The sequence below is a fragment of the Hordeum vulgare genome, chromosome 7H (assembly GCF_904849725.1).
Source record: "Hordeum vulgare subsp. vulgare chromosome 7H, MorexV3_pseudomolecules_assembly, whole genome shotgun sequence".
In the NCBI taxonomy this organism is placed as follows: domain Eukaryota; kingdom Viridiplantae; phylum Streptophyta; class Magnoliopsida; order Poales; family Poaceae; genus Hordeum; species Hordeum vulgare.
In genome coordinates, this window is record NC_058524.1 from 255,516,521 (window position 1) to 255,543,540 (window position 27,020).

Here is a 27,020-nt window from a genome sequence, read left to right on the forward strand (position 1 = left end):
GGACCGGTGGTGAGGGGCGGTGCTTTAAGGCCGGGCTGCGTCCTCGTCCATGGCGACGTGATGCTGTTTCAAAGAAGAAGACACAAGGGAAAGAAGGAGGAAGATCGTACGACTACGACTAGATACATCGTACGTTGTTGGTGTGACCGGCCCAAAATTTAGACCGACACGCGGGTGCGTATCAGTGATTTTTATGAAATACTTTCGTCCACGGGTGAATCGTGTCCATTTTGAGCGTTTCCGTTTCGCCTTCACTCGTGCTGAGCACCGATGTGACCGGAGCCGTGGGGTCCACCCGTCAGCGACTTGCTGGCTATTCGTAGGCTTTGCGGTTTTGTTGACCTTTCCACCGGTAACCTCCTTACCCTGCCCTGCCGGCTCGCCAGCGTCGCCGATCCCGCCGGCTTCCGGCCACCGACTCTCTCCGTCCCACTCCATGGCGTCGGCGACCGTTACGCCTCTTTCCGCGCCCGAACCCGACGCCTTAGCTCGCCTCGACAACCTTCCCCGGTCAGCTTCGGCCCCCTCTTCGCCCCCTTTGCTTGTTTATTGCCGTCCATATCCTGGATTGAATTTTGATGAGGCTTCCGTTTGTTAGATTAAATTCTAGCCAAGACTAAACTGTAGCCACAGGAAGGCAGGATTTTACTTGTTTGGTCTATAAAAAAAGTGTTTTTTACTTGTTTAATTAGATTCCAAGTCAGATTTTAGGTGAACTTTAGATACACTCTGTTATTTGAAACAAAGATGTGTCCTTGCGCTTGAGAAATTGCTGCCACGAGTTACTGTTATCATATACGGAGTATGAATATGTACTAGGTTGGTGAATGGTGATGAAGAAATTTTCTGTTCTGTGATGTGTAACGTGAACTTCCTTTTCTCTGGAATCCTGCAGGCCCAGCGTGGCAATTTCATGGGATACTCAAGGTACTATCTCTCTTTCTTGTGGCTCTCCGAAGCATAGCAAACGGAAGATTCTATTCAGTGTTCATCCTTTATTATCTATTTATGGAGTATACCGTGGCGGAGACCAACATGGGCATGTAATCCATCGTCTAGAATTATGTGATGCAGTTTGAAAGGCCTTCCTTCTGCCACTTTAGAAAGCCCTGTTAATTAGTCGGTAGGTCGGTCATGAACCCCAATTCTATTGGATGGTAAAGTACAGGCTGACGTATGGTATATCCTTTTAATTGTGTGGATCCAGTAGTATATACTAAAGTAGCTCATTAACTCATGGAATCTAACGAGCCATAGTAGGTTTGTTGTGCACTTATTTTAATTTTCTATTTTCCTTTGGCGAAGTTATTTTCCTTGTCGCTTCTTCAGACTTTCCAAGTATGTACAAATGTAATGTCTTTCCGTTTAAAGCACAAATGTAACCTCGCTGAGCATTGAAATTCCAAAACAGTTGGGGTGATATCTTTTAGCATACTTGTGACCTGCGATTGGGCCTTCAGCTGCATGATTTGCTGTTGCCATTTACATTAGGTGTGGTACCGTGTGATTTCAATTTTGGATTACGTGCAGCTCTATGCAAGCATGCGGAAACCTGCGAGTTGGGATCGGAGGCTTTCCTGATTGATCCCGCTCTGCTTCCAACCCTAGAAGGTCTACTTCTAGAAACATATGCTATGTTGCGCCCAAAGCCAGTTGACTATGAGCAACGACGTACTATGATAGACGTCTTCAACAAAATTGCCAAAGATATTTTTGGTAAGAGATGTTCCTGTCTGTTACCATTTGGGTCAATAAATTATGCTACTCGCCCCGATCCATATATTAATTTACGCTGCTTAAGCAGCGTCAATTTATATGGATCGGAGGGAGTATTGAACTTGCTCTATTTTCAATTATTACGCCTAATCGTTGTTAACATGTAAAATTTAGTACTCCCTCCGTCCGGAATTATTTGTCGCACAAATTGATAAAAAAGGATGTACCTAGAACTAAAATACATCTAGATACATCCATCCCTATGACAAGTATTTCCGGACGGAGGAAGTAGATATCTGTAGGGATTGGAATCATCACAATCATGCCTGGTTTTGTAGCTAATTTGCTATGAACAATGACAAAGTTAGTATTTATTTGCTGCTAAAAACGCACCTTTCAACAGTTTGGTCCTCTCCAACCTGTTTTAGTTGCACTTGGCCCCCCCTAATACATATTTTCTGGCTCTGCCACTGCTGGCAGTTAAGCAATGATGCAAATACTTAGGTAACAGTGTCTCACTGTTTCAGATACTTGCCAGCTAAGATGAATATGTGACAACTGTAGATTTCACCATGTACTTCATTTATGGATAGCTTATGCCTTGATGAGTTGATGTACTAGGAAATCTATTGGTAGGACATGAAGAGTCCTTTTGTTGTACATTATAGAGCATGAGGAAAAAGTACATTCTGAAGTCTGAACATACATCTTTTGTGCCTGTTGGATTAGTGGTATTTGGTTTTGATTTTTAAGTGTATTAAATTCCATCTGAGTCAACCTCTTCCTTGAGGTAGTTGATTAGTTAATGCCAGTACATATTCTCCAAATTTTTATATGTAACAGGCTAACACTATCCAGATATTATTCTTACTAGGAATGTTTTGTCTCCCATATGAATATATGACTTGCGTGATGGTGTGACCTCACCTATTTCTTGTTGATGTTTCATTTCAGGTAAAAAAGATGAATTTCCAGTTGTGGAACCTTTTGGGTCATTCACAATGGATCTATTTACTACTAAAAGTGATCTTGATCTCTCTGTCAACTTTAGCAATGATATGGATGGTCAATTTGCTCGCAAGGACAAGATTTCTGTTATTAGAAAGTTCGCAAAAGTCCTACAGAAGCATCAGAGTAATTACTACTGTCTTATCTATATATCTCTCCTAGCATTTGTATGTCCACTCATCTTTCATTGGAGATTCAAGTTTATTAAACATGCATTTATAAATTGTCATTCAATCTTATTTACAAAATTATGTATTGAACCTATAGATTTATAAAAGGGACGCAGACTGGCATAGCGATTGCATACATTATGTATGAAGATCTTGAGGTTGCCATAAATTTCTCTAAATGTACATAGCTACAGAAGTAACCGTAAGAGAAACTGCTCATGCAATAAAATGATGCTCATCTTCTACTTAGCTTGCACCGACATGTGTGGGCAACAGTTTTATGATGTATTATGGGCACTGCAATATAACATTTTCTGAAAGCACCACCACATAAACACTATTAGGTGCATGTCAAAATCGTTTTGAAGGAAAAATTCAGAATTGTAATCATGTAATGCATATGATTGACAACCTTAGTTTGGTGCCTACGTGAGTTTCATATTTAGCCCTGCAGAATGTTAATCTGGATTCATCCCGTTGAAAGCCAAAATGTTCTAAATGCAAAGTCGTTATACGCAGTAAGCTTGCCCTGGAATGTTTAGTTATTGCTGTGACTTTACTTTTGGTGCAAAAGGTAAGTGGGGGGGGGGTGATGTACTTGTTATGACCGGTACAACGTACCAACGGAGGAGGCCCAATGGGCAGGGTTAGTTACGGGCTTAGCCCAAGTTATCTTAGATATCTTAGAGTCCAAGTTATATTAGAGTCCAAGTTATGTTAGAGTCCAAGTTATCTAGGGTTTAGTGGAGGCTGTCCTCCTATATAAACACATGTACCCCTTCGATATTAAGCAGACAATAAACAGTATTCTGTTGTCGTCTCCCTCAGGAGACGGGAGCCCCAAACCCTAGCCGCCTCTCTCTCTCTCTCTCACGCCGCGCCGGCGCCCAACCGCCGGCGCCGGCGTCCCCAACCTCGCAGCCCGCACTTCCACCCCTACAACCTACGTCCGAGACCTGGTAGAACCCTAGCCTCTACCAATTTGGTATCAGGTAGCTTGGGTTCGAAGAGTTTGTCGGACCTTCTCACCACCACCGCCGCCGCCACCACCGCCTTCCCCGCCATCACGCAGCAGCCGCCGCCGCCGGCCACCTCGGGTCTTGCCGCCTCCGGTATCGCGGCCCTGGCGGCCGAAGCCGCCCCCGTCCTCTCCCCGCGGAGATGTCCTCGGCGATCCGTGACCTCACCCTGGCGGTCTTGAACCTCCGGACTTTCCTCCAGGCTCCATACGCAACCCCGCCACCACCGCCTCCGCCGGCGGCGCCCTTCGCGCCACCGCCCCCGGCCACCGTCGCGCCCCAGGGCCTGCCGATCACCCAGGTCCGGTGGCCGCCGTCCCCGCTACCGACGTGGATCGACACGTCGACCTACACGACGACGCCGCTATAGCCGACGGTGTTGCAGCCACCCGCCCCCACCTTCGCGGGGTTCGGCGGGTACACTGACCCGTACGCCGGGAGCTCCGTGGTGCCGTAGCACTCTCCTTTCGCCGCGCTGGGTCGTCACGAGGGCGCCTACGCGGCCTCGCCACACGTGCAACAGCCGCCCCGCTTCACCAAGCTGGAGTTCGCCACCTACGACGGCACCATCGACCCCCTGAACTGGCTCAATCAGTGCGACCAGTTTTTCAGGGGGCAGTGGACCATGGCGTCCGACCGCACGTGGATCGCCTCCTACCACCTCCGTGGCGCCGCCCAGCCGTGGTACTACGCCCTCGAGCAGGACGAGGGCGGGATGCCTCCGTGGGAGCGCTTTCGCGACCTCTGTCTCGTCCGGTTCGGCCCCCCATACGTGGGAGCCGCCTGGCCGAGCTCGGTCGCCTTCCCTTCACCACCTCGGTGCAGGACTTCGCCGACCGCTTCCAGACGTTGGCCTGCCATGCGCCTGACGTCACGGCTCGCCAACGCGCCGAGCTCTTCGTAGGCGGCCTTCCCGACCACATCCGCATCGACGTCGAGATGCGCGACCCCCAGGACCTGCAGACGGCCATATATTACGCACGCACGTACGAGCAGCGCGCCAACGACCTGCAGCAGGCGTTTCCGGGCCGCGACACGCGTCCCCCGCCCCGCCCCGGCGGCCGCCACCCCGACACGCCCCGCCCTCCCGGCCACTACTGCGGCTGCCCCCGCGCCGACACGCCCCTTCCGGCGCTTGACGTCGGCCGAGCAGCTCGAGCGGCGCCGCAAGGGCCTGTGCTTCAACTACGACGAGCCGTATGCGCCGGGTCATACGTGCGCCCGCCTGTTCTACTTGGAGACCGTCAACGATGCGGAGGTGGAGGCCCTCATCGCGGAGCTCGACGCCACCACACTCTCCAAGGCCGGCGTCACGACCTACGGGCCGGTCGATGCGACCGCCTTCGTCGTCTCCCTTCATGCCATGGCTGGCATCAAGACGGCAAAGACGATGTTGCTTCCGGTGACGATCAACGGGGAGCGTCTCACCGCGCTCATGGACATGGGTTCGACGCACAACTTCCTGTCCGGGGACGCCACGCGCCGCCTCGCACTCCAACCGGCGGGCTCGGAGAAGTTCAGCGTCACCATCGCCAACGGGGACCGCCTTGCTTGCCACGGGGTGGCGCGGCAGGTTCCCGTCCTCATCGGCGACGAGCCGTTCTCCATCGACTGCGTCGGCATCGACCTGGGCTGCTACGACTTTATCCTCGGCATCGACTTCCTGTCCACTCTCGGCCCCATCCTTTGGGACCTCCATGTGCTGTCCCTCATCTTTTGGCGCGAGGGCGGCCGTTGCGTTCAGTGGACAGGCATCGGCGGCTCCGGCGCCGCGACTCCGCAACTCCAGTTGATGGCGGCCGCACTGGAGGAGGCGCATCCCCTCCTGGCCGACCTCCTGCAGCAGCACAACGACATCTTCGATGAGCCACAGGGCCTCCCTCCCGTGCGGCCCTGTGACCACCGCATCCACTTGCTGCCGGACACGGCACCTGTCGCCGTGCGCCCGTACCGGTACCCTCAACTGAAGAAAGACGAGCTCGAGCGTCAGGTGGCGGTCATGCTCGCGCAGGGCATCATCCGGATTTTGACATCGCCGTTCTCTGTCCCGGTGCTCCTTGTGCGCAAGCCCGACGGCACATGGCGCTTCTGCATTGACTACCGCGCCCTCAACGCCCTGACGTCCAAGGACAAGTTCCCCATCCCCGTCGTGGATGAGCTCTTGGACGAGCTACACGGAGCGCGCTTCTTCAGCAAGCTTGACCTTTGCTCGGGCTACCATCAGGTGCGCATGCACCCCGACGACATCGAGAAGATGGCGTTCCGCACTCACCATGGCCACTTCGAGTTCCTGGTGATGCCGTTCGGCCTCTCCAACGCGCCGGCGACCTTCCAGGCCCTAATGAACGACGTGCTCAGCCCATACTTGCGCCGCTTTGTGCTTGTTTTCTTTGATGACATTCTTATCTACAGTGCATCTTGGGCGGAGCACCTACAACACGTGGCCATCATCTTCAACGAGCTTCGAGCGCATCGTCTTCACCTCAAGCGCTCGAAGTGCTCGTTCGGCACGACCTCCGTCGCGTACCTGGGGCACGTCATCTCGGCGGACGGGGTAGCGATGGACGCGGACAAGGTCGCCGCCGTCACCGCGTGGTCGACCCCGCGGTCACCGCGGGCGCTCCGCGGCTTCTTGGGCCTCGCCGGCTACTACCGGAAGTACATCCGGGACTTCGGCCTCATCGCCGCGCCGCTGACGCGTCTCCTTCGACGCGACGCCTTCTCCTGGGACGAGGAGGCGACTACGACATTCGAGGCTCTCCAGCAGGCGCTCACGACGGGACCCGTCCTCCAGATGCCGGACTTTGATATGTCGTTCGTGGTGGATTGCGACGCCTCTGGCATCGGCTTCGGCGCCGTCCTCCACCAGGGCGAGGGACCGCTCGCCTTCCTCAGCCGCCCCTTCGCCGCTCGCCATCACAAGCTCGCGGCCTACGAGCGCGAGCTTATTGGGCTGGTTCAGGCGGTGCGCCACTGGCGGCCTTATCTTTGGGGCCGGTCATTCCGTGTGCGCACGGACCACTACAGCCTCAAGTTCTTGCTGGACCAGCGCCTCTCCACCGTTCCGCAGCACCAGTGGATCAACATGCTCTTCGGCTTCGACTTCACCGTCGAGTACCGCCCCGGCCGTCTCAACACGGTTGCCGACGCCTTGTCCCACCGCGACACTGAGGATGTCGCGGACGACGTCGCCATGGCTGGTACTATCATGTGCATCCGCTCTGGGCCATCTTTCGCCTTCATCGACGACATTCACCGGGCAACTTCGACAGCCGCGGACGCGCAGGGCCTGCGCCAGCGCCTTGACGCTGGCGAGCTGGACGCGCCCTGGCGCTTGGACGAGGGGCTGCTCCTACATGGCCGCCGCATCTTCGTGCCCAACCATGGCGACCAGCGCCACCAGGTCTTGACCTTGGCGCACTCCGCAGGGCACGAGGGCGTGCAGAAGACTCTCCATCGTCTCCGTGCTGATTTTTACATCCCCGGTGATGGCGCGATGGTCCGCGACTGGGTGCGGTCGTGCGTGACGTGCCAGCGGAACAAGACGGAGACACTTCGACCCGCGGGTCTACTGCAGCCGCTGGACGTACCCTCCCAGGTGTGGGCGGATATTTCCGTGGACTTCATCGAGGGCCTTCCCAAGGTGGGCGGCAAGTCCGTCATCCTCACGGTGGTTGACCGCTTCTCCAAGTACGCGCGCTTCATCGCCTTGGGTCATCCATATACAGCCGCCTCCGTGGCGCGGGCCTTCTTCGACGGCATCGTCCGCCTCCACGGTTTTCCTTCGTCCATCGTCAGCGATCGTGATCCCGTGTTCACGGGACATGTCTGGCGGGATCTCTTTCGACTGGCGGGCGTGAAGCTCCGCATGAGCACGGCGTTCCACCCTCAGACAGACGGCCAATCCGAGGTGGTCAACAAGGTGATCGCCATGTACCTGCGCTGTGTTACTGGTGATCGTCCATGAGCTTGGGTGGACTGCTTGGCGTGGGCGGAGTACTGCTACAACACCTCCTATCACTCCGCCCTGTGCACCACGCCTTTCGAGGTGGTCTACGGCGCCCACCTCCGGCGATGCTCCCTTACGAGCCTCAGACGGCTCGGTCCGAGACGACGGGCGACTTACTCCGCACCCGCGACGACATTCTGGCTGAGGCGCGCCAGCGTCTTCTCCAAGCACAGCAGCTGGCTCGGAAGTACTACGATGCTCATCATCGCGAGGCGGAGTTCGCGGTGGGCGATTGGGTGTGGCTGCGCCTCCTCCACAGGACCACGCAGTCTCTGGACCCGCGCTCCAAGCGCAAATTGGGACCTCGCTACGCCGGTCCCTTTCGTGTGCTGGAGCGTGTCGGCACACTCGCATACCGCTTGGAGCTGCCAGCTGGTTCTCGCCTCCACGACGTCTTCCATGTCGGCTTACTGAAGGCCTACCGCGGGGACCCTCCTGCAGCGACGCCGGCCCTTCCTCCTACTTCGGATGGCCGCCTCCTTCCAGCTTCCGCACATGTGGCGAAGGTGCTGTAGGCGCAGCAGCGTCGCGGCGTCTGGCATGTCTTGGTACAGTGGACCGGCCTGCCAGAGGAGGAAGCGACTTGGGATAAACTCGACGATTTCCGCCAGCAGTTTCCAGATGTTCAGCTCGAGGACGAGCTGTTTGAGAAGGGGGGGGGAGAGATGTTATGACCGGTACAACGTACCAACGGAGGAGGCCCAATGGGCAGGGTAGTTACGGGCTTAGCCCAAGTTATCTTAGATATCTTAGGGTCCAAGTTATATTAGAGTCGAAGTTATCTAGGGTTTAGTGGAGGCTGTCCTCCTATATAAACACATGTACCCCTTCGATATTAAGCAGACAATAAACATTATTCTGTTGTCGTCTCCCTCAGGAGACGGGAGCCCCAAACCCTAGCCGCCTCTCTCTCTCTCTCTCTCACGCCGCGCCGGCGCCCAACCGCCGGCGCCGGCGTCCCCAACCTCGCAGCCCGCACTTCCACCCCTACAACCTACGTCCGAGACCTGGTAGAACCCTAGCCTCTACCAGTACTCATGCTATCAAAAGAATGTCAAATTAGTTTGTTCCTTTCACCCAGCTGTTCTGTATCTCTATGATCTAACTATTCAATTCTACTAATAATTACCACAACTTTGCTAATAGGAGGTGCATTGTTTCGATATAGAATCCTATATACCTGAGAGAGTGATCCCCATCACTTCTATTTATCTCAACATGCAACTATGTCACCGGAGGAGATCGTCGGACTATGTTTCCGCTGCCTTGACCACCGCCACCGCGTCCGGGACTGCACCAATGACATCCGCTGCAGGCGCTGCCTCACCTCCGGCCATGAATCCTGCGGCTGCCATGACTTCCACCGGAGGTCCGGCCGCACCCCGCCAGCCGCTCCCCCTCCCCCTCCCCGCGCCACCTCTCCGCCCCGGCAACCGCCTCTGCTCCCAGCCCCGGCTGCGCAAATGCCCACCGCTGCACCAGTGCGGGTCATCATGGCGCACTCCGTCGAGATGGAAGAAGTCGATGAGGTGCTCTCCCGAGCATTGGTCGCCTCTATCACGGGCAACAGGCTGTGGGTGTCCCCTAGCAACGTCTCTGAGCTGCTGTGCAGCATCTTCAAGCTTGAGGATGGCGACTTCACCGTCCACGCGCATCACCCTGAGGATTTTCTCATCATCTTCGGCTCCAGGACGTCCATGTATCGCATGCGAGGTGACCACTTCGTCAACTGCACGCACTTCACCTTGTCGCTCCGCCCATGGTGCAAACTCGCCCATGCTGGCTGCGGTGGGTTTGCATACCGCGTCGAGCTTGAGCTCCGCGGTGTCCCTGCCCATGCCTGGTACTTGGCGACGGCGGAGCACATCTTGGGGACGAACATCTGGATCGAGCGTCTCCACCCGTAGTCCAGCTCCCGTGCCGATCTTGCCATGTTTCGGCTTGCCGGCCGCACGCATGACCCGGCCAGGATCAGTCGCGCCGCCATGCTCGAGATCGTTGAGCAAATTCCTAGCCACACCGGCTCCTCCCCGACCGTCCGTACCCTCGTCTACCCCATCACCATTGCCCTCACCCGCTCGCAAATTGGCCACGCGTTTGCTCGCGGAACCCAAGCTATCGGCAACGATGGAGATGGTGACGCTGGTGCAGATCGCGGCCCCGAAGCAGACCTTGGCCCAGACGCGGGGCGCCATCGACGCCGTGGCCGCAAGCGCCGCCGCCACGACACACAGCCTGCGGGACGCGTCGACGGCATGGCCATGGACTCCCTGGCTTGGCACGCTGACCGCCGCTCCCTCTGGTCGGATGGCGTGGCCATGGCTTCCACCTGGGGCTCTCTCGGGGCGGCGGTGGCGCCGTCCGTACGCCGGGGCGACAAGGAGACGCGGCCCTGGCCGGGCATGCATGGGCCACGACGGCCCCGTCATCGTGCCCGAAAAGGAAAGGCGAAAAGGAACAAGAGGATGCTTTCGGCAGAGGCAGCTGGCCCTAAAGCTGCATGCCACACAGAAGCAGCTGTCGCCAAAGCTGCATGCAACGCAGTGGACGTGGGCCCTGCGGGATCCACTGCATGCTTGGACGCGCACGCTGCCACCACCCCATTGGGGGGGAACACCCCAAAACTCCACCACGATAGGCTCTCCGAGCCTCCTGTCGCGCGCGAGGACGCCTCTGTGGGGCTGCGGTTTGATTTCGCCAGCCCCAGCTGTCGTCGGGATCTGATCCCTGCCACCTCGGTCAGCGAAGTACCAGACTCCTTGCCGCCAGGGCCGCCCTCGCCAGCCAGCGTTGCTACTTTGTCGGGGCAAAGTGGAGCTTCACAACTGTCAGTGCCTTAGGCCGTTTTGGTGCCTTCTGTTGATCAGTCGGGCGACCCAGTCGCGCAGATCTCGCACCAGCCGCCATGCCCGTGCCCCCCACCAACAGCCCAGTACCACTGAGGGAGAATGGGCCTGCAGGGATGGCGCCCCAGCCCACCACTGAGGGAGAATGGGCCTGCAGGGATGGCGCCCCAGCCCACCGTGATCCTGGAACGGCCCATGACGGCCCACGACGATCGCTTCTACTCCCGTACGGGACACGCCTGTTGTCCCCGATCCGGACTCGCAGCGGAGAGCGCCTGCTGAACGTCCCCCCCTGTGCTCCACTCCAGGTCGCTTCGCCTCCCCACCGATCACCTTGCGCCGCTCCACGAATCGTGCCAACCCTGTTAGATCCTGGACACTTGGTGACTTCCTGGCTGCGGTCACCAAGCAGATCGAAGTTGCGTTGCTTGCGCCGGGGAAGAAGCCACGCCGGCACCTGAACTTCACTCCATGCCGTGGCCGCTCGGCTTGCTCTACATCTTCTACCACGAGAGCGCCACCTACAGCAGCACGAAGGGCACAAGTCCAAGTTTTTTAATCCTCAGGATCGTGGGCATTGACCAGAAGATCACGACCTCGGAGATGAAGGCGTACAATGGAACCTTTGCCGCGCCACTGCCGCTCTCTGTCATCTCGGCCATCGCCGCGCTTGTTGGCCGTGAGCTCCCCGCCGATGTGACTTCCCCCGCGGCGGTCCCCACGAACAGCTTTGCTGCCGGCGAGACTTAGACTTTTCAGGTTGCAATCTTTCCCCGTCGATCATGTTCTTCATGGATCACGGCACAAAGATTGTAACATGGAATGTCCGCGGGCTAAACGCCCATGCCCGACGATTTGTCGTTAGATCGTTGCTGGACACCATCGTGCGGACATTGTTTGCCTTCAGGAAACAAAGATGGCCTTAATTTGCTCGTCGGTGATTCTTGACACTCTTGGGTCTGAGTTTGATGAGTACGTCTTCCTCCCCGTGAACGACACCCGAGGTGGTATCCTCCTCGCCTGGAAAAGCAGGGTTGTGATCATCACTGACCCGGCTTTCTTCGCGAACATGCTCACGACAAAGATCACCATGGGCTCGACCCCACCCTGGTGTCTGACGGTGGTCTAGGGACCACAAGACGACACCGATAAAATTGCGTTCCTATAGGAGCTGCGTGACGTCTGTAGCAACTGCCTCGGGCCATGGATGATTTGCGGGGATTTTAACCTCATCTACCGCGACGAAGACAAGAGCAATGTCAACCTGAACAGGCGCATGATGGGGAGGTTCCGCAGGCTCATCAACGATCTCACGTTGAAGGAAATCTATCTCCACGGTCGTCGGTACACTTGGTCGAATGAGCAATCCCCCCCTCCACCCTCGTGCACCTTGACTGCACCTTGGATTGGGAAGACGCCCATGCAACATGCCACCTTCTATGCCTTGCATCGGTGGTTTCTGATCACAGTCCATTGCTTTTGGACTGCACCCTTGTCCCGGCTGTGCATCGCCGATTCCATTTTGAGGAATTCTGGCTACGTCTCGACGTCTTCCACTAGACGGTGACCGATGCCTGGAACTCTGTGCACGACGTTGACCCGTTCCGTCGTCTGATGCGCCGCTTGCAAGCCACGGCTAGGAAACTGACGAGCTGGAGCTCCCGTTCTGTCGGAAACATTAGAGATAAGCTAGCCATGTCGCGCGAGCTCATCTCGCGTTTTGACAAAGTTCAAGAAGACCGGCTGCTGAAAGCGCACGAGGAGTGGTTTCGAAAACAACTCAAGATTTCCTATCTCGGGCTGACCTCTATGGAACGCACGATCGCTCGACAACGAACTAGGATCGCCAGCCTGAAGGACGGTGACGCCAACACTAGATTTTTCCACCGGCAATGCTCCTTCCGCAGGCAGAAGAACCGGATCTCTGGCCATGCCGTGGACGGCCAGGTGCTATCCGAGCATGAGGGCATGGCGGAAGCTGCATATGCACACTTTGATGCACTCTTGGGCACTGCCAGCAACCGGGATTGCTCTCTCGACCTGTCCGAGCTCATCACTGTTAGGAATATGCAACTTGTATTCCCATGAGGCCATAGGCCGGTATATACACATGTACAGGTGGTGGACTATATGCAGGAAACCCCTTATATATTGGGATAAATACAAAAGGGTACATGACTTATATTATAACTCTAACACCCCCCCTCAAACTCATGGTGGATGAACAACACTGAGTTTGGAGAGATAAAAGCCATGTTGTGCTCTAGTCTGGGCCTTCGTCAGGAAATCCGCCAACTGTAACTCGGAAGGCACATACTGAAGAGCAATGACCTGATCCTGCACAGCAGCGCGCACATAGAAAGCATCAACACCAATATGCTTGGTGAGCTCATGCTTCACATGATCGCACGCAATGCTAATAGCACCTGTACTGTCAGATAAGAGCATAGTCGGTGTAGTGACAGAAACACCAAAATCCTGAAGTAACCACCGTAACCAAGTCACCTCTGCCGTCAAAAGAGTCATCGCTCGCAACTCAGCCTCTGCACTCGAACGGGAAACTGCAATCTGTTTCTTCGTCTTCCAGGCAATGAGAGAACCACCAAGAAAAACACAGTAAGCAGAAAGTGAACGGCGATCTGAAGGATCACTAGCCCACGTAGCATCCGAATAGGCCTGAAGCTGTAAAGAAGTGGAGCGAGGAAAGAATAGACGGTGAGAGATCGTGCCCCGAAGATATCGGAGAACACGGAGGAGATGACTATAGTGAACCGATGTGGGAGCGTAGACGAACTGACTCAGAATATGAACCGGATAAGAGATATCCGGACGAGTGACAGCTAGATAGACAAGACTGCCAACAAGATGACGATAACGCGTCGGGTCAGGCAGGGGATTACCATCAGTAGCACGGAGGTGAACATTGAGCTCCATAGGAGTCTCAACAATGCGCTCGTCAGTAAGAGCAGCACGAGCAAGAAGATCCTGGATATACTTTTCCTAGGATATAAAAAAGCCATCAGAAGTAGAAGAGACTTCAATCCCAAGAAAGTAGCGAAGAGGTCCAAGATCAGACATAAGAAACTGCTCACTAAGATGGGCCTTTACAAAGGCAATATACTCGGGGTCATTCCCAGTGATGATCATGTCATCAACATAGAGAAGAAGAAGAGTCCGACCACGAGGAGAAAGGTGAATAAACAATGCTGGATCATGAGCACTCGCTGAAAAACCAGCAGCAGTCACCACAGAGGCAAAACGCTCAAACCAGGCGCGAGGGGCTTGCTTAAGGCCATAGAGAGAGCGACGAAGACGACATACCATGCCATCAGGAACAAAATACCCAGGTGGTGGCTGCATGTACACCTCCTCACGCAGCTCACCATTAAGAAAGGCATTCTTAACATCAAGCTGAGATATAGACCAGTGGCGTGCAGAGGCCACGACAAGAAGCGTACGAACAGTGGTCATATGGGCCACAGGAGCAAAAGTCTCGTCATAATCACGACCATGCTCCTGCTGAAAACCACGAGCCACAAGACGAGCTTTGTGACGCTCAAGAGAACCATCGGAGCGAGTCTTAACCTTGTAGACCCACTTACAAGTGATGGGACGGACTCCGGGAGGAAGTGAAACAAGATGCCACGTACCAGTGCGTTCAAGAGCAACAATCTCCTCTGCCATCGCAAACTGCCATTCAGGATGAACAACAGCCTGATGATAGGAAGTCGGCTCAAGAACAGCAGCACCAACGGTGGGAAATCCAAGGCGATCAACAGGCGGACGAGGGCGAGAACGCAAGGCATAGGGAGGAAACCGGTGGGAGATGGTGGTAGCAAATCGACAGGAGGTGGAGAAGCAGAGGGAGCGGAACGAATAGGCAAAGGCTCGATGGGGTGAGAGGTGTATCAGGAAAAGTGAGGAAAGAGATATCCTCCACTGAAAAGGTCGAGGAAGATGGGTGTGGGTAGAAGGGACGAGACTCGTCAAAAGTCACATCCCGAGAGATACGCATCCGACGACCGATAGGATCCCAACAACGATAGCCCTTATGCTCATCACTGTAACCTAAGAAGACACACTCAACAGACTAAGCGGTCAGTTTGTTGCGTTCGCGAGGGGCAAGAAGAACATAGCAAACACAACCAAACAGGCGAAGCATCGAATAATCGGGAGAACGATAAAAAATACGCTCAAAAGGAACACCACCCTGTAGAGCAGCCGAAGGTTGTAGATTGATGAGATAGGTGGAGGTGGAGACGGCCTCAGCCCAGAAATGAGGCGGGAGAGAGGCAACAATCATCATCGCACGAGCCGTCTCAAGAAGGTGACGATGCTTGCGCTCGCCACACCATTCTGAGCATGAGCACCAGGACAAGAGAACTGAGCAAGTGTACCCTGCTCAGCGAGAAATCCACGCAACATCTTGGAGATATACTCTCCAGCAGAGTCAGTACGGAACACACGAATAGGCGTAGAGAACTGAGTGTGAACCATGGCAGCAAAACGCTTATAGATAGATAATACCTCACTACGAAAAGACATAAAATAGATCCACGTGTATCGAGAGAAATCATCTATAAAGATAATATAGTAGCGATGGTCTCCCTTCGAGGAAAAGGGAGCTGGACCCCAAACATCGGAGTGAACAAGGTCAAAAGGACGCTGAGATACAGTCTCGCTATGAGGATAAGGTACCTGAACCTGTTTACCAAGCCGGCAGCCCTGACAGTCTAAAGACACACCACCGGAGACGGATCCAAGAAGACCACGTCGGAATAAGGATGAGAGACGAGAGCCACATAAATGACCCATACCATGATGCCACTGTTGAAAAGAGCTGGTAGACAAGGCAACAAAGGAGGAGAGACTAGGTGCGGTGGCAGCGGATGGAAGGTGAAGCCAGTCAAGCTCCCAGAGACCCTGAGAGTCACGGCGCCGGGGGCCAGCACCAAGAAGAGCACCAGTGTGACGGTCCAGAACTGAACATGAGTCAAAGTCAAGAATGACCCGACAATCAGAGTCAACAATCTGGCCACCAGAAAGGAGCTGCATGGTAAGCCGAGGAACATGAGCAACATCGGGAACATGAAAAGATGAAGTGCTAAGAGTGCCTCGGCCAGTAACCGGGAGAGAAGTATCATCAGCAGTAAGAACATGAACAGGAGAATCAAGAGGTCGAGTAGATGACAGAGTGGATGAATCAGGAGTCATATGAAAAGATGCTCCAGTATCAAGAACCCACGGAGATGTACCTGCGTGTGTAGAAGGTGGTCTCACAATGTCAGAAGAGTCCGTAGCAGAACCAACAGAACCTGTCGATGAAGAAACAACAGATGGAGCTAGCAGACATTGAAATCGTCCAATCTCCTGCTTAGTCAGGGGCGCAATTGAAGATGTCGATGTAGACGCACCCGACAACGGAGAGTCGAAGGCAAGCAGCAGGGCGCGAAGTCGCGCAATCTCGTCCTCGGTGAAGTACACAACTGAAGTAGGCGGCGTAATGGCACGAGGAGAGAAGCAACCACCACCACCTGTGGAAGCCGCTAAATGTGGCGGGGTAGCATGTCCAGTATGGTCGGCAAAGACCGGTGAAGAAGACGAGGCCGTGTGCAGACAAGCACCAAGCGCCAAGGGAAGACGCGTGGACGAAGAGCAGTCCATGGAGTCATAGGCACCATGACAACCGGTGAAAGTCGCGAGAGGTGTCGGGGAAGAGCGACATGCACCGATGGAAGTCGTGAGAGGAGTCGGTGTAGAGCGACAATCACCATATGTAAAGCTCGCAGGAGCAACAGAAGAACTACCAGCACAACCGTCAGGAGTCACGGGAAGCAGGGGACTGCAACGTTGCGTGCTGGTGTAGACCTTTTTTTTTTGGGAACCGACGCGAGTCAGCAGATCAGATCGACCTGGGCAGAATCACCAGCAGGGCCGACGGCAAGATCCAGCAAGGCGCAGCGGAGCGCGGAGGCGGGGCGTGCGTAGCCGGCTAAAGAGCAGCACGAGCGTGGAGGGCCAACGCGTGGACTTGGCCGCGCGCGCCTCGCAGCGACGCAACAGTGACCAAGGGGCGGCGCAGGCGGCCGGGCAGACGTGCAGCGGCTGGAGGCGACGGCGGCTGGAGGCGGAGAAGAGCTCAGGACGAGCCGCCCCTGCTCAGATCGAGCAGCAGAACGAGCCGCCCCTGCTGCGATCGAGAGGAGATCGAGCAGGACAAGGCGGCGGCGGAAGATTGGGACGAGGCAGGCGCTGGCACGAGGAGGAGCCGCTGCCTGACGGGAACGAGCCAGAGGGGAGAGCGCCGGCGTGGAGCGGATCAACAGCACGAGTTGCGGCGTGCAAAAGTTAACCTAGCTCTAATACCATGTTTGGAATATGCAACTTGTATTTCCATGAGGCCATAGGCCGGTATATATACATGTACAGGTGATGGACTATATGGAGGAAACCCCTTATATATTGGGATAAATACAAAAGGGTACATGACTTATATTATAACTCTAACAATCACACCTTGCGATCTGAGCGACCTTGATGCTCCCTTCGACGCCGAGGAGATCTGGGACGCGGTCAAACGGTTGCCTGCACTCCAGGCCCCGACGGCTTTACCGCAGAATTCATCCGTGCTTGTTGGGGCACGGTGCGACAGGACTTTGTTGATGCATTCCAGCAGCTTTACGAGTTGAGGGGCCGCGGTTTTTGTAGCCTTAACCAGGCACCAGGCACTTATCACCCTCGTTCCGAAGCATGCGGATGCCGGATCGCTCAATGACTACCGGCCAATAAGCCTGATCCACCTAGTGGCCAAGATCTTCGCCAAAGTACTCTCACTGCGCCTCGCCCCCAAGCTGGATCGCCTTGTCAGTCGATGTCAGAACGCGTTCATCACTGGACGGAGCTTGCACGATAACTTCATCTTGGTCAAGCAGTCGGCCCGTCTCCTCCACCAGCTAGGGGCTCCGCGCGCCATGCTCAAGTTGGACCTCACGCGCGCTTTCGACTCCCTGTCCCGGCCCTTCCTCTTCGAGGTCCTGCTCCAACATGGGTTTGGGAACAGATTCTTGGAGTGGATAGCTATCCTCCTATCCTCGGCGAGCACACACGTATTGATGAATGGAGAGCCGGGACCCCCATTTGGCACTGGCAGGGTCTACGCCAAGGAGATTCCATGTCGCCACAGCTCTTCGTGCTCGCCGTGGACACCCTGGGAAGGCTCATCAAGCGCGCGATCGAGCTGGGTATTATGGCCCAATTACATCCCAGAAGATCTATCCCCGCGGTGTCACTGTACGTGGATGACGTGGTGCTTTTCTGCCATTGCAAGACCAGCGACATCATGGCTGTGAAAGAGATCTTGGCGCTCTTTGGCTGCGCCTCCGGCCTACGCGTTAATTACGCCGAGAGCTCTGCCTCGCTGCTGCATTGTGACTCAGACGAGGTGACGGAAGCACTCGCGCACTTGGGCTGCCCCATCTGGAGCTGCCAATCACGCACCTTGGGATCCCCCTTACGATCAGGCGACCTACAGCGGCCCAGCTGCAGCCACTCGTTGATGGGATCACCGGACGTCTCCCCGCTTGGAAAGCTGACTTGATGACAAAACCCGGGCGCCTGGCTCTGGTGAAATCTGTCCTAGGTGCCATCCCTGTCCATCAACTCCTCGCCTTCGTGCCGCTGAAAAAGACCCTAAAGCAAATCGAGAAGATCCAGCGTGGCTTTCTTTGGGCTGGGCGCGCAGCCGCCAACGGTGGCCACTGCCATGTCAACTGGCATCGCGTCTGCCGCCCTACCTCCCTCGGTGGCCTAGGAGTCCAAGACCTCGAGCGCATTGGCCTTGCGCTGCGGCTTCAATGGCTTTGGTTCTCACGCACCAACCATGACCGGGCTTGGCATGGCCTAGACCTGCAATTCTCGATCGAGGAAAGAGCGCTCTTCTTCGCCTCCACCACGATGATCATTGGGAGCGGCCCTACAGGCTTTTTTGGGAGGACCGCTGGATCAATGGGCAGTCAATCTCTGAGATCGCCTCTGACCTTTACAGTTGCATTCCCAAGCGTCAACGCAAGATCCGGACCGTCGCCAAAGGACTACAGGGCCACAGCTGGGCTGGCGACATTCAAGGGACCGTCGGCATCAACGAAATTGGCCAATACATTCAGGTCTGGCAGACAATCGAACATTTCGCCCTCTCAGATGCCCCTGACCAGCTGGTGTGGAAATGGACGACATCCGGCACCTATACGGCCCACTCATGCTACCTCGCCACATTTCAGGGCTCCACTACCTGCTTCGCCTGGAAGCTCATTTGGAAGAGTTGGGCATCGCCGCGCGTAAATTGTTTCCACTGGTTAGGTAACCTGGATAGGTGCTGGACTGTTGATCGCCTCGCTAGGCGGGGCCTCCAGCACCAGGCCCGATGCCCATTATGCGACCAAGCTCCCGAGACGATGCGCCACCTACTCCTGGAATGCCCTTTCGCCAAGCAGACTTGGCATGAGATTCTTGCCTGGCTCAGGATTACCACCGCAGACCAAGCGATGAAGGCACGCTCATGGACTGGTGGCTGCGCGCCAAGCAAAGCACACCTACAACGACGTGGAAAGGTCTTGCTTCCATCGCCCTCCTCACGCCGTGGATGATTTGGAAGATGCGCAACGAGTACATATTCGACGGTGCCCAGCCCCTCGTCCATGTCCTGGTCTCTAAGATCAAGGACGAAGCCGAACAATGGGCACGCGCTGGTGCCCGCGGCCTCAGGGTCATCATGCCAACCACCTGGGATGTACATTAAATTTATATTCATGTCCCTTCCTGAACTCACTCTCCTAGGAGGGTTGTAACCAAACTCTATCTTTTCAATGCAACTAGATGATGCCCCGCACGTTGCAGCGGGTACTTTGGTAAAATAAATGCGTAAATAATTGCTACAAAATAACCAAAACTAATATGAAGCACATATATGATTAAAAAATAATTTACAAATATGAAGCATATAAAAATATTTTTTTAAGTTGTAGCCAAATAATGTCAAATGTGAAGGCTGCACTACATTAGTATATGAAATCGTTCAACACATGTATTTTCAATACAAAATAGGATAAAAAATAATAATTTAGGACTAACATGCATGTATTGGTGATGTGACAACGTTGCATGCATGCATAAATAAATACACAAGGTGTAACTTGTACTAACATGCATGACTTGCTTGTGTGGCATGTTTGCATGTCTAGCAAAATTAGGTAATGGGTTCAAACTATTTAGAAATAGAAGATGAAGCGCAAAATCTCTTGTGTTTTCTCGAAAAAAACCCCGACCATTACAATACTTATATTCCATATTTATCTTATAAAATCTATACAATAATCAAATATCCATGTTCCAACTTGATCAAATATATAGCAAATAATTCCTGCAACAACATGCGGGGTATCATCTAGTTCCATCAATACCTGGGGTCATAATTTATTATGTTATAATGTCCAGTTTATGTAAAAAATCATCAAAGGTTTTAATTTTTATTCATTTCTTGGCGGATGAGACGACCGACGCACCACCGCCACCGGCGGCAACTGGGGACACGGCCACAGATTCTACGACGACGGCATGCGTCGTCTCTCTCCACGCCCTAGCCGGCATCCGTGCTGAGCGGACCATGTTGCTGCCGGTGACGCTCCATGGCGAGCAGCTGGTGGCCCTGCTGGATACGGGCTCCACTCATAACTTCCTGCCCGAGGCAACCATGCGTCGTCTAGCTATTCCGACAACGGGCGGGGAGCGCCTTCGGATCACGGTGGCCAACGGTGACCGCCTCCAGTGTCATGGACTCGCCCGCAACGTTCCCATCACCATCGGGGGCGAACACTTTTCTATTACCTGTGCAGGCATCGACCTCGGCTGCTTCGACTTCATCCTCGGTGTGGACTTTCTCCGGACCCTCGGGCCCATCGTGTGGGACTTCGACGCGCTCACGATGACATTCTGGCGGCTGGGCCGCAAAATCCGGTGGGACGGCATTGGGGGCGCTACGCCAGCCGTGCCACATCTCCAGCTGGCCGCCGTATCCTCCGAGGCCGAGCACCCTCTGCTGGATCCCCTTCTGCAGCAGCATAGCGCCCTCTTCGACGAGCCACGGGGACTTCCACCTGCTCGGGTGTACGACCATCGCATTCACCTTGTGCCGGGCTCCACTCCCGTGGCGGTGCGGCCTTACCGCTACCCTCAGCTACAGAAAGATGAGTTGGAGAGACAGTGTGCCCTTATGCTCGCAGCGGGCATCATCCGGATCTCGACGTCACCCTTCTCCGCGTCGGTGCTTCTCGTCCGCAAGACAGACGACACGTGGTGTTTCTGCATCGACTACCGCGGCCTGAACGCGCTCACGCTCAAGGACAAGTTCCCGATACCGGTGGTCGACGAGCTCTTGGATGAGCTTCATGGGGCGCGCTTCTTCACCAAACTCGATCTCCGGTCGGGCTATCACCAGGTGCGTATGCATCCGGACGACATCGCCAAGACGGCGTTTCGCACCCACCGTGGCCACTTCGAGTTCTTGGTGATGCCTTTCGGCCTCGCCAATGCCCCGGCGACCTTCCAGGCCCTGATGAACGACGTTCTGCGACCCTACTTACGGCGGTTTGTGCTTGTTTTCTTTGATGATATTCTTATCTTCAGCGCCACCTAGGCCGAGCACATCCAGCACGTCGCCATCGTCTTTAACGAGCTTCGGGCGCACGACCTCCACCTTAAGCGCTCGAAGTGCTCGTTCGGGACACCTACCGTTGCCTACCTCGGCCATGTCATCTCGGCCGACGGGGTGGCTATGGACGCCGACAAGGTGGCAGCTGTCTCCGCCTGGCCGACGCCTCACTCGCCGCGGGCTCTCCGCGGGTTCCTCGGCCTCGCAGGATACTACCGAAAATTTATCCGGGAGTTCGGGCTCATCGCGGCACCTCTCACGCGGTTGCTCCGCCGCGATGCTTTTGCCTGGGATGACGAGGCGACAGCGGCATTCGAGGCCCTCAAAGGGGCCCTCACGACGGGTCCCGTCCTCCAGATGCCCGACTTCGACCGCCCGTTCGTGGTGGACTGTGACGCTTCGGGCGCGGGCTTCGGCGCCGTGCTTCATCAGGGCGAGGGGCCCCTTGCTTTCTTCAGCCAGCCTTTTGCTCCGCGCCATCTTAAGCTGGCGGCGTACGAGCGGGAGCTCATTGGCTTGGTGCAGGCCGTGCGCCATTGGCGGCCGTACTTGTGGGGACGGGTCTTCCACATCCGCACGGACCATTACAGCCTGAAGTTCTTACTGGACCAACGGTTGTCGACTGTGCCGCAGCACCAGTGGATCAGCAAGCTCTTCGGCTTCGACTTCTCCGTCGAGTATCGTCCGGGCCGCCTTAACACCGTGGCCGACGCGCTGTCCCGTCGCGACTCCGATCTCGCTCCTTCCACCGACGAGTCCGCTGGGGCGTCCCTGTGCGTCCGCTCCGGGCCGACGTTCGGCCTCTTCGCCGACATTCGCCGCGCAACTGCAACAGCCGACGACGCCGTTCTTCTCCAGCAGCAACTCACGGCCGGAGACCTGGAGGAGCCTTGGTGCTTCGCTGACGGACTGCTTCTCCATGGGCGCCGGATCTTTGTTCCGGCGCATGATGATCTCCGTCACCAGGTGTTACAGCTCGCCCACTCGGCGGGTCATGAGGGTGTGCAGAAAACCCTACATCGTCTTCGCGCTGACTTCTACATCCCCGGCGATCGCGCCCTGGTCCGCGACTGGGTTCGGTCTTGTCAGACATGCCAGCGCAACAAGACGGAGACCCTGAGACCGGCTGGGTTACTTCAGCCCTTGGAGGTGCCGTCTCAGGTCTGGGCGGATATTTCCATGGACTTCATCGAGGGCCTCCCCAAGGTGGGCGGCAAGTCGGTCATCCTCACGGTGGTCGACCGCTTTTCTAAGTATGCCCACTTCATCGCGCTCGGTCATCCGTACACGGCGGCGTCCGTGGCCCGGGCCTTCTTCGACGGCATCGTTCGCCTACACAGGTTCCCAGCTTCGATCGTCAGTGATCGGGACCCAGTGTTCACGGGACATGTCTGGCGCGACCTCTTCAGGATGGCGGGCGTCCAGCTCCGCCTGAGTACGGCATTTCATCCTCAGACGGACGGTCAGTTCGAGGTGGTTAACAAGGTCATTGCCATGTATTTGCGTTGTGTGACAGGTGATCGGCCTCGAGCTTGGGTGGACTGGCTCTCTTGGGCGGAGTACTGCTACAACACTTCCTATCACTCCGCCCTTCGTGCTACGCCGTTTGAGGTGGTATATGGTCGTCCACCCCCGCCTATACTTCCGGTGGACCCGGAGACGGCTCGGACGGAGGTTGCGGGTGACCTTATCCGCACCCGTGACGAGATGCTTGCTGAGGTCCGTCAGCGTCTCCTTCAGGCCCAGCAGCTGGCCAAGCACTACTACGACGATCACCATCGCGAGGCGGAATTCGCCGTGGGTGATTGGGTGTGGCTGCGTCTTCTCCACCGCTCTACGCAGTCACTCGACCCGCGCGCGAAGCGAAAGCTCGGCCCTCGCTACGCTGGGCCCTTCCCTATCGTGGAGCGCATTGGGAAGGTGGCCTATCGTCTTCAGCTGCCAGACCGCGCTCGTATCCACGACGTCTTCCATGTGGGGCTGCTCAAGCCTTTCCGTGGCGAGCCACCGGCGGCCCCTCCGGCGCTTCCTCCAACCGCCGATGGTCGCATTCTTCCGGAACCAGCCAAGGTGTTGCAGGCACAGCTTCGACGTGGAGTGTGGTTCGTCCTCGTTCAGTGGGCGGGTCTTCCGGAGGAGGAGGCTACGTGGGAGCAGCGTGAGGAATTCCGCCAACACTATCCAAACTTTCAGCTCGAGGACGAGCTGTTTGCGCAGGCGGGGAGAGATGTTATGACCGGCTTGGTCTATAGCCGGCAGAGGCCCACCGGGCGTTAATATTAGGGGCTTGGCCCGCAAGTTATCTTAGGCAAATTATTTTAGGAAAGTTATCTTAGGCTCGAGTTATAAATACTAGTTGTAAGACATCAATTGAGATCAAGCAATAAAGATATTATCTTCTGTTGCCCGGCTCCCCAAGGAGCCGGAACCCTAGCCACCGCCGCGCCCAACCCTAGCCGCGACGGCGCCCTCTCGCCGGCGCGCCCGCTCCAGCCCTCGCTCCCCTCCTCCTTGCCCATACAATCTACGCCGGAGGCCCGGTAGGAACCCTAGTCCTACCAGTTGTCTTCTTGTATAAACTGCAAGATATGACATGTCCAAAAATGTAAAATCAGAAGAATTATAATTGGTTATATTGAAAAAGTTTCTTTCGGGGTGAGGCTGCCTGTCATTTACAATTTAATAGCATCAGCATTGCTTGGACAGATGTCAGCAAACTGTTTAGTCCATTTCGTGTTGGGCATGTGACCAACTGCTTATTACTCGAAGCCTTTTGTTGCTACTGTCAATGTCGTCCTTGCTTCTTATCTTTCTTGTTTGTCAATTTCAGGCCGTGGTCGTTGTTATGGGGTATTACCTGTTGTAAGTGCTTTAGTTCCTGTACTGAAGGTTACTGATAAGGGAACTGGGGTTGAATGTGATATTTCAGTCGAAAACAAAGATGGCATGTCAAGATCGATGATATTTAAACTTGTTTCTTCAATTGATGAAAGATTTCAGATACTTTGTTATCTGGTATTTCAATCCTCTGTCTTGATGTTTATTTTTGGAAAATCTTACTACCATCATGGTCCCCTTGAGGTTATCTATCTAAAAGATATGACAATCATTTTCTGTTTATTCTGTAGATGAAGTTCTGGGCTAAGACACATGATGTTAATTGTCCCAAAGATCGAACGATGAGCTCGATGGTAATTATCTCCTTAGTTGCTTTCCATTTACAGGTAAAGTGAGATTGTTACCTTTATTTGATTTTCTGTTCAAACTTCACGATTGGAGTACATTGGATATAGCTTGGCTGTTGTATACAATTTTCCATTAGAGGGGCCCAGGCTGAGACTTGAGGCTTAAATATTTTTCTTTTTGAAAATAAATAAATTAGTGCACTTATGAATTGTAAAATATTGAGTGCAGACCCGGCATCCTCCAATATTACCTGCATTTTCTGGCTTACTGAAAGGTACCTCCTCTATTGAAGTACATGTATTTTTTTTAGCTCTTTGCAACTACATTTGCTGTTGTCATATTTTTATCATCTGATTATTGATTAAGAACTAACAGTCAGATATTTTATGCCCTTTTATAGATGGTGCAGACTTTGCAAGTGTTCAGAGAAACGTTGTGCTATTCAAGGGGTTTGGGAGCACTAATAAAGAATCTGTTGCTGAACTTTTTGTATCACTAATGAGTAAAGTGAGTTCTTTATAGTTTTCTTCAATTTTTGATAGGAAGATATCAGGTGCAAAGCACAATTTGGTGCACCTATGCTTTTTTGTCGATGAATGTATTTTGACAATGTTCCTATTGTACTTCCAGTTTTAAGTGTAGCCTTGGCCCCCTGCAGCAAACCTCTCCACTTGATCTTAACTCCAGCATGTGTTCAGCCTTTAAACTCACCTGACCCTGCTGGAATGGGATGACACTGTTCAGTTGAGCTATGACATTGTTGTCATTAGCCATTCAGAACATTTTCCTGTGAAATATAGTGATCAAGTAACCTGATTATTCAATATAGTGACCCTCCTCAGAGAACATGATTAAACCACCTGATTCCATCCTGCAGTGTATAGCTTTGTCCTAGTTCAACTCACAGCTGTTTGTAGCTCCTTTTTTTCTGGCTATGTGCACGTGGCTACGTATGGGCACCTTGCAGAAAATAAATAAAAATGCAATTGTTCATTCATGCAACATAGCTCGCGTCCTAGTTTCATTGTGGCCTCATCTTGACTTTTCAATGGTTAACATGCTCAAAATATACTCTTGTCTTGTGCAGCTAGTAGCAGTAAAGGATTTATGGGAGCAAGGGCTTTGTGCCAGCAATTTTGATGGATTCTGGATCTCGAAGACCTGGAAGAGAGGAATTGGTAACTTGAGTGTAAGTCTCATGTGAATCCGGATTGTGACTTTTCAACAAATCCTGCAGAGCATTTTTTATTTGATTTGATACGTTCCTTTTTGCAGGTGGAAGACTTCTTGGACAGATCTCAGAATTTTGCCAGATCAGTAGGGAAGATGGAGATGCAGAACATCTGTGAATGCCTAAAGGATACTGTTTCCAAATTGACTGATTTCTTTAGGGGTAACATTGATGCACCAACACTGAAGATCCTCATTTTCGGGGCGTTAAATCAGGATGTGCCAGTCAGCCACCCCAGTCCAAAACATGTGAAGAGTAAGAGGAAGAGGGACTTGCGAGATGACCCTGGAAACAGTGAGAAGCAGCAAAAGAAAGGGAAGCACGCCGCACAACGTGGCCATGCTGCTAACAGCACTGCTGCTATTTTACCAACTCCCACTGTATTTATGCCTCCACATGTGCATCAAGTAGGTTCTACCCAACCATTTAGTCAGGTTGTGCATCCGTCTCAGCTTCCAATTCCTCCTCAGCTTGCCTACGGGTTGCCACAAGCACACTTTCATCCAACTCCTCATATACTAGGACAACCTTATGGTAGTTTCATCTACTCGACGGATCCTGGGATTCGACTGCAGCAGCAAGCCCAGCATATGTTTGTTCCTTTGCCGGTCCACCAGCCAGTGATTAATAGGTCGTTTCACCCCCATGGTTTCAACAGGGCGCATCAGACCCAGTATGATGACAATAGCTGGTTACCTTACGGAACCAATCCAAATTACAGGAGGGTATGACAAGTGCAGCAGCTTGAGTTGGGCGGCGTAGCTAGCTTATCGGTGGGAAATTGTGGTGTTGATCTGTTGTAGAATGAAATGTGCATTAGCATTCATGTAACAAGTAGTAGTTTCGTCCAAAGTGACAGCGAAAAGGAAACCGAAAGCATTTCTATGTTGGTCTGCAGTGAGCAGATAGTAAGGTTATTCTAGACTTGGTAATTGCTCAGTGTTGAAATATTTTTGGTTAGGAGCCTGGGTGAAGATTTAAGATGGCCAGGTAGATAGCACTGCAGCAAAGAACAAACTAGAGTAGCCACTGCTAATTGTTTGCCCATGAATGTTTTGTAATGAATTAATCTATGAGTTCATATGAAGCAACTATTGTAATGAAGCTGCATCAGCTTGATTGATTCTATGCTA

The 27,020-nt window shown here is 54.0% G+C and overlaps 1 protein-coding gene across 1 annotated transcript; it reads left to right on the forward strand.

Annotated features, from left to right (window-relative positions):
• Positions 1-285: 285 nt before the first annotated feature.
• On the forward strand, positions 286-27,020 carry LOC123407381 (protein HESO1-like). Its single transcript, XM_045100504.1, has 10 exons — positions 286-510; positions 896-927; positions 1,531-1,716; positions 2,671-2,850; positions 24,301-24,485; positions 24,599-24,694; positions 24,885-24,930; positions 25,057-25,163; positions 25,744-25,845; positions 25,932-27,020. Exons 1-10 carry the CDS (start codon positions 437-439, stop codon positions 26,616-26,618), a joined length of 1,695 nt encoding a protein of 564 aa, XP_044956439.1. The 5' UTR covers positions 286-436; the 3' UTR covers positions 26,619-27,020.

Coding starts and splice junctions, on each gene's coding strand:
- LOC123407381 (XM_045100504.1), top strand. CDS start 437: ATGGCGTCGGCGACCGTTACGCCTCTTTCCGCGCCCGAACCCGACGCC. Junction 928..1,530: donor AATTTCATGGGATACTCAAG/GTACTATCTCTC, acceptor GATTACGTGCAG/CTCTATGCAAGCATGCGGAA. Junction 24,931..25,056: donor ATTTTCTGGCTTACTGAAAG/GTACCTCCTCTA, acceptor GCCCTTTTATAG/ATGGTGCAGACTTTGCAAGT.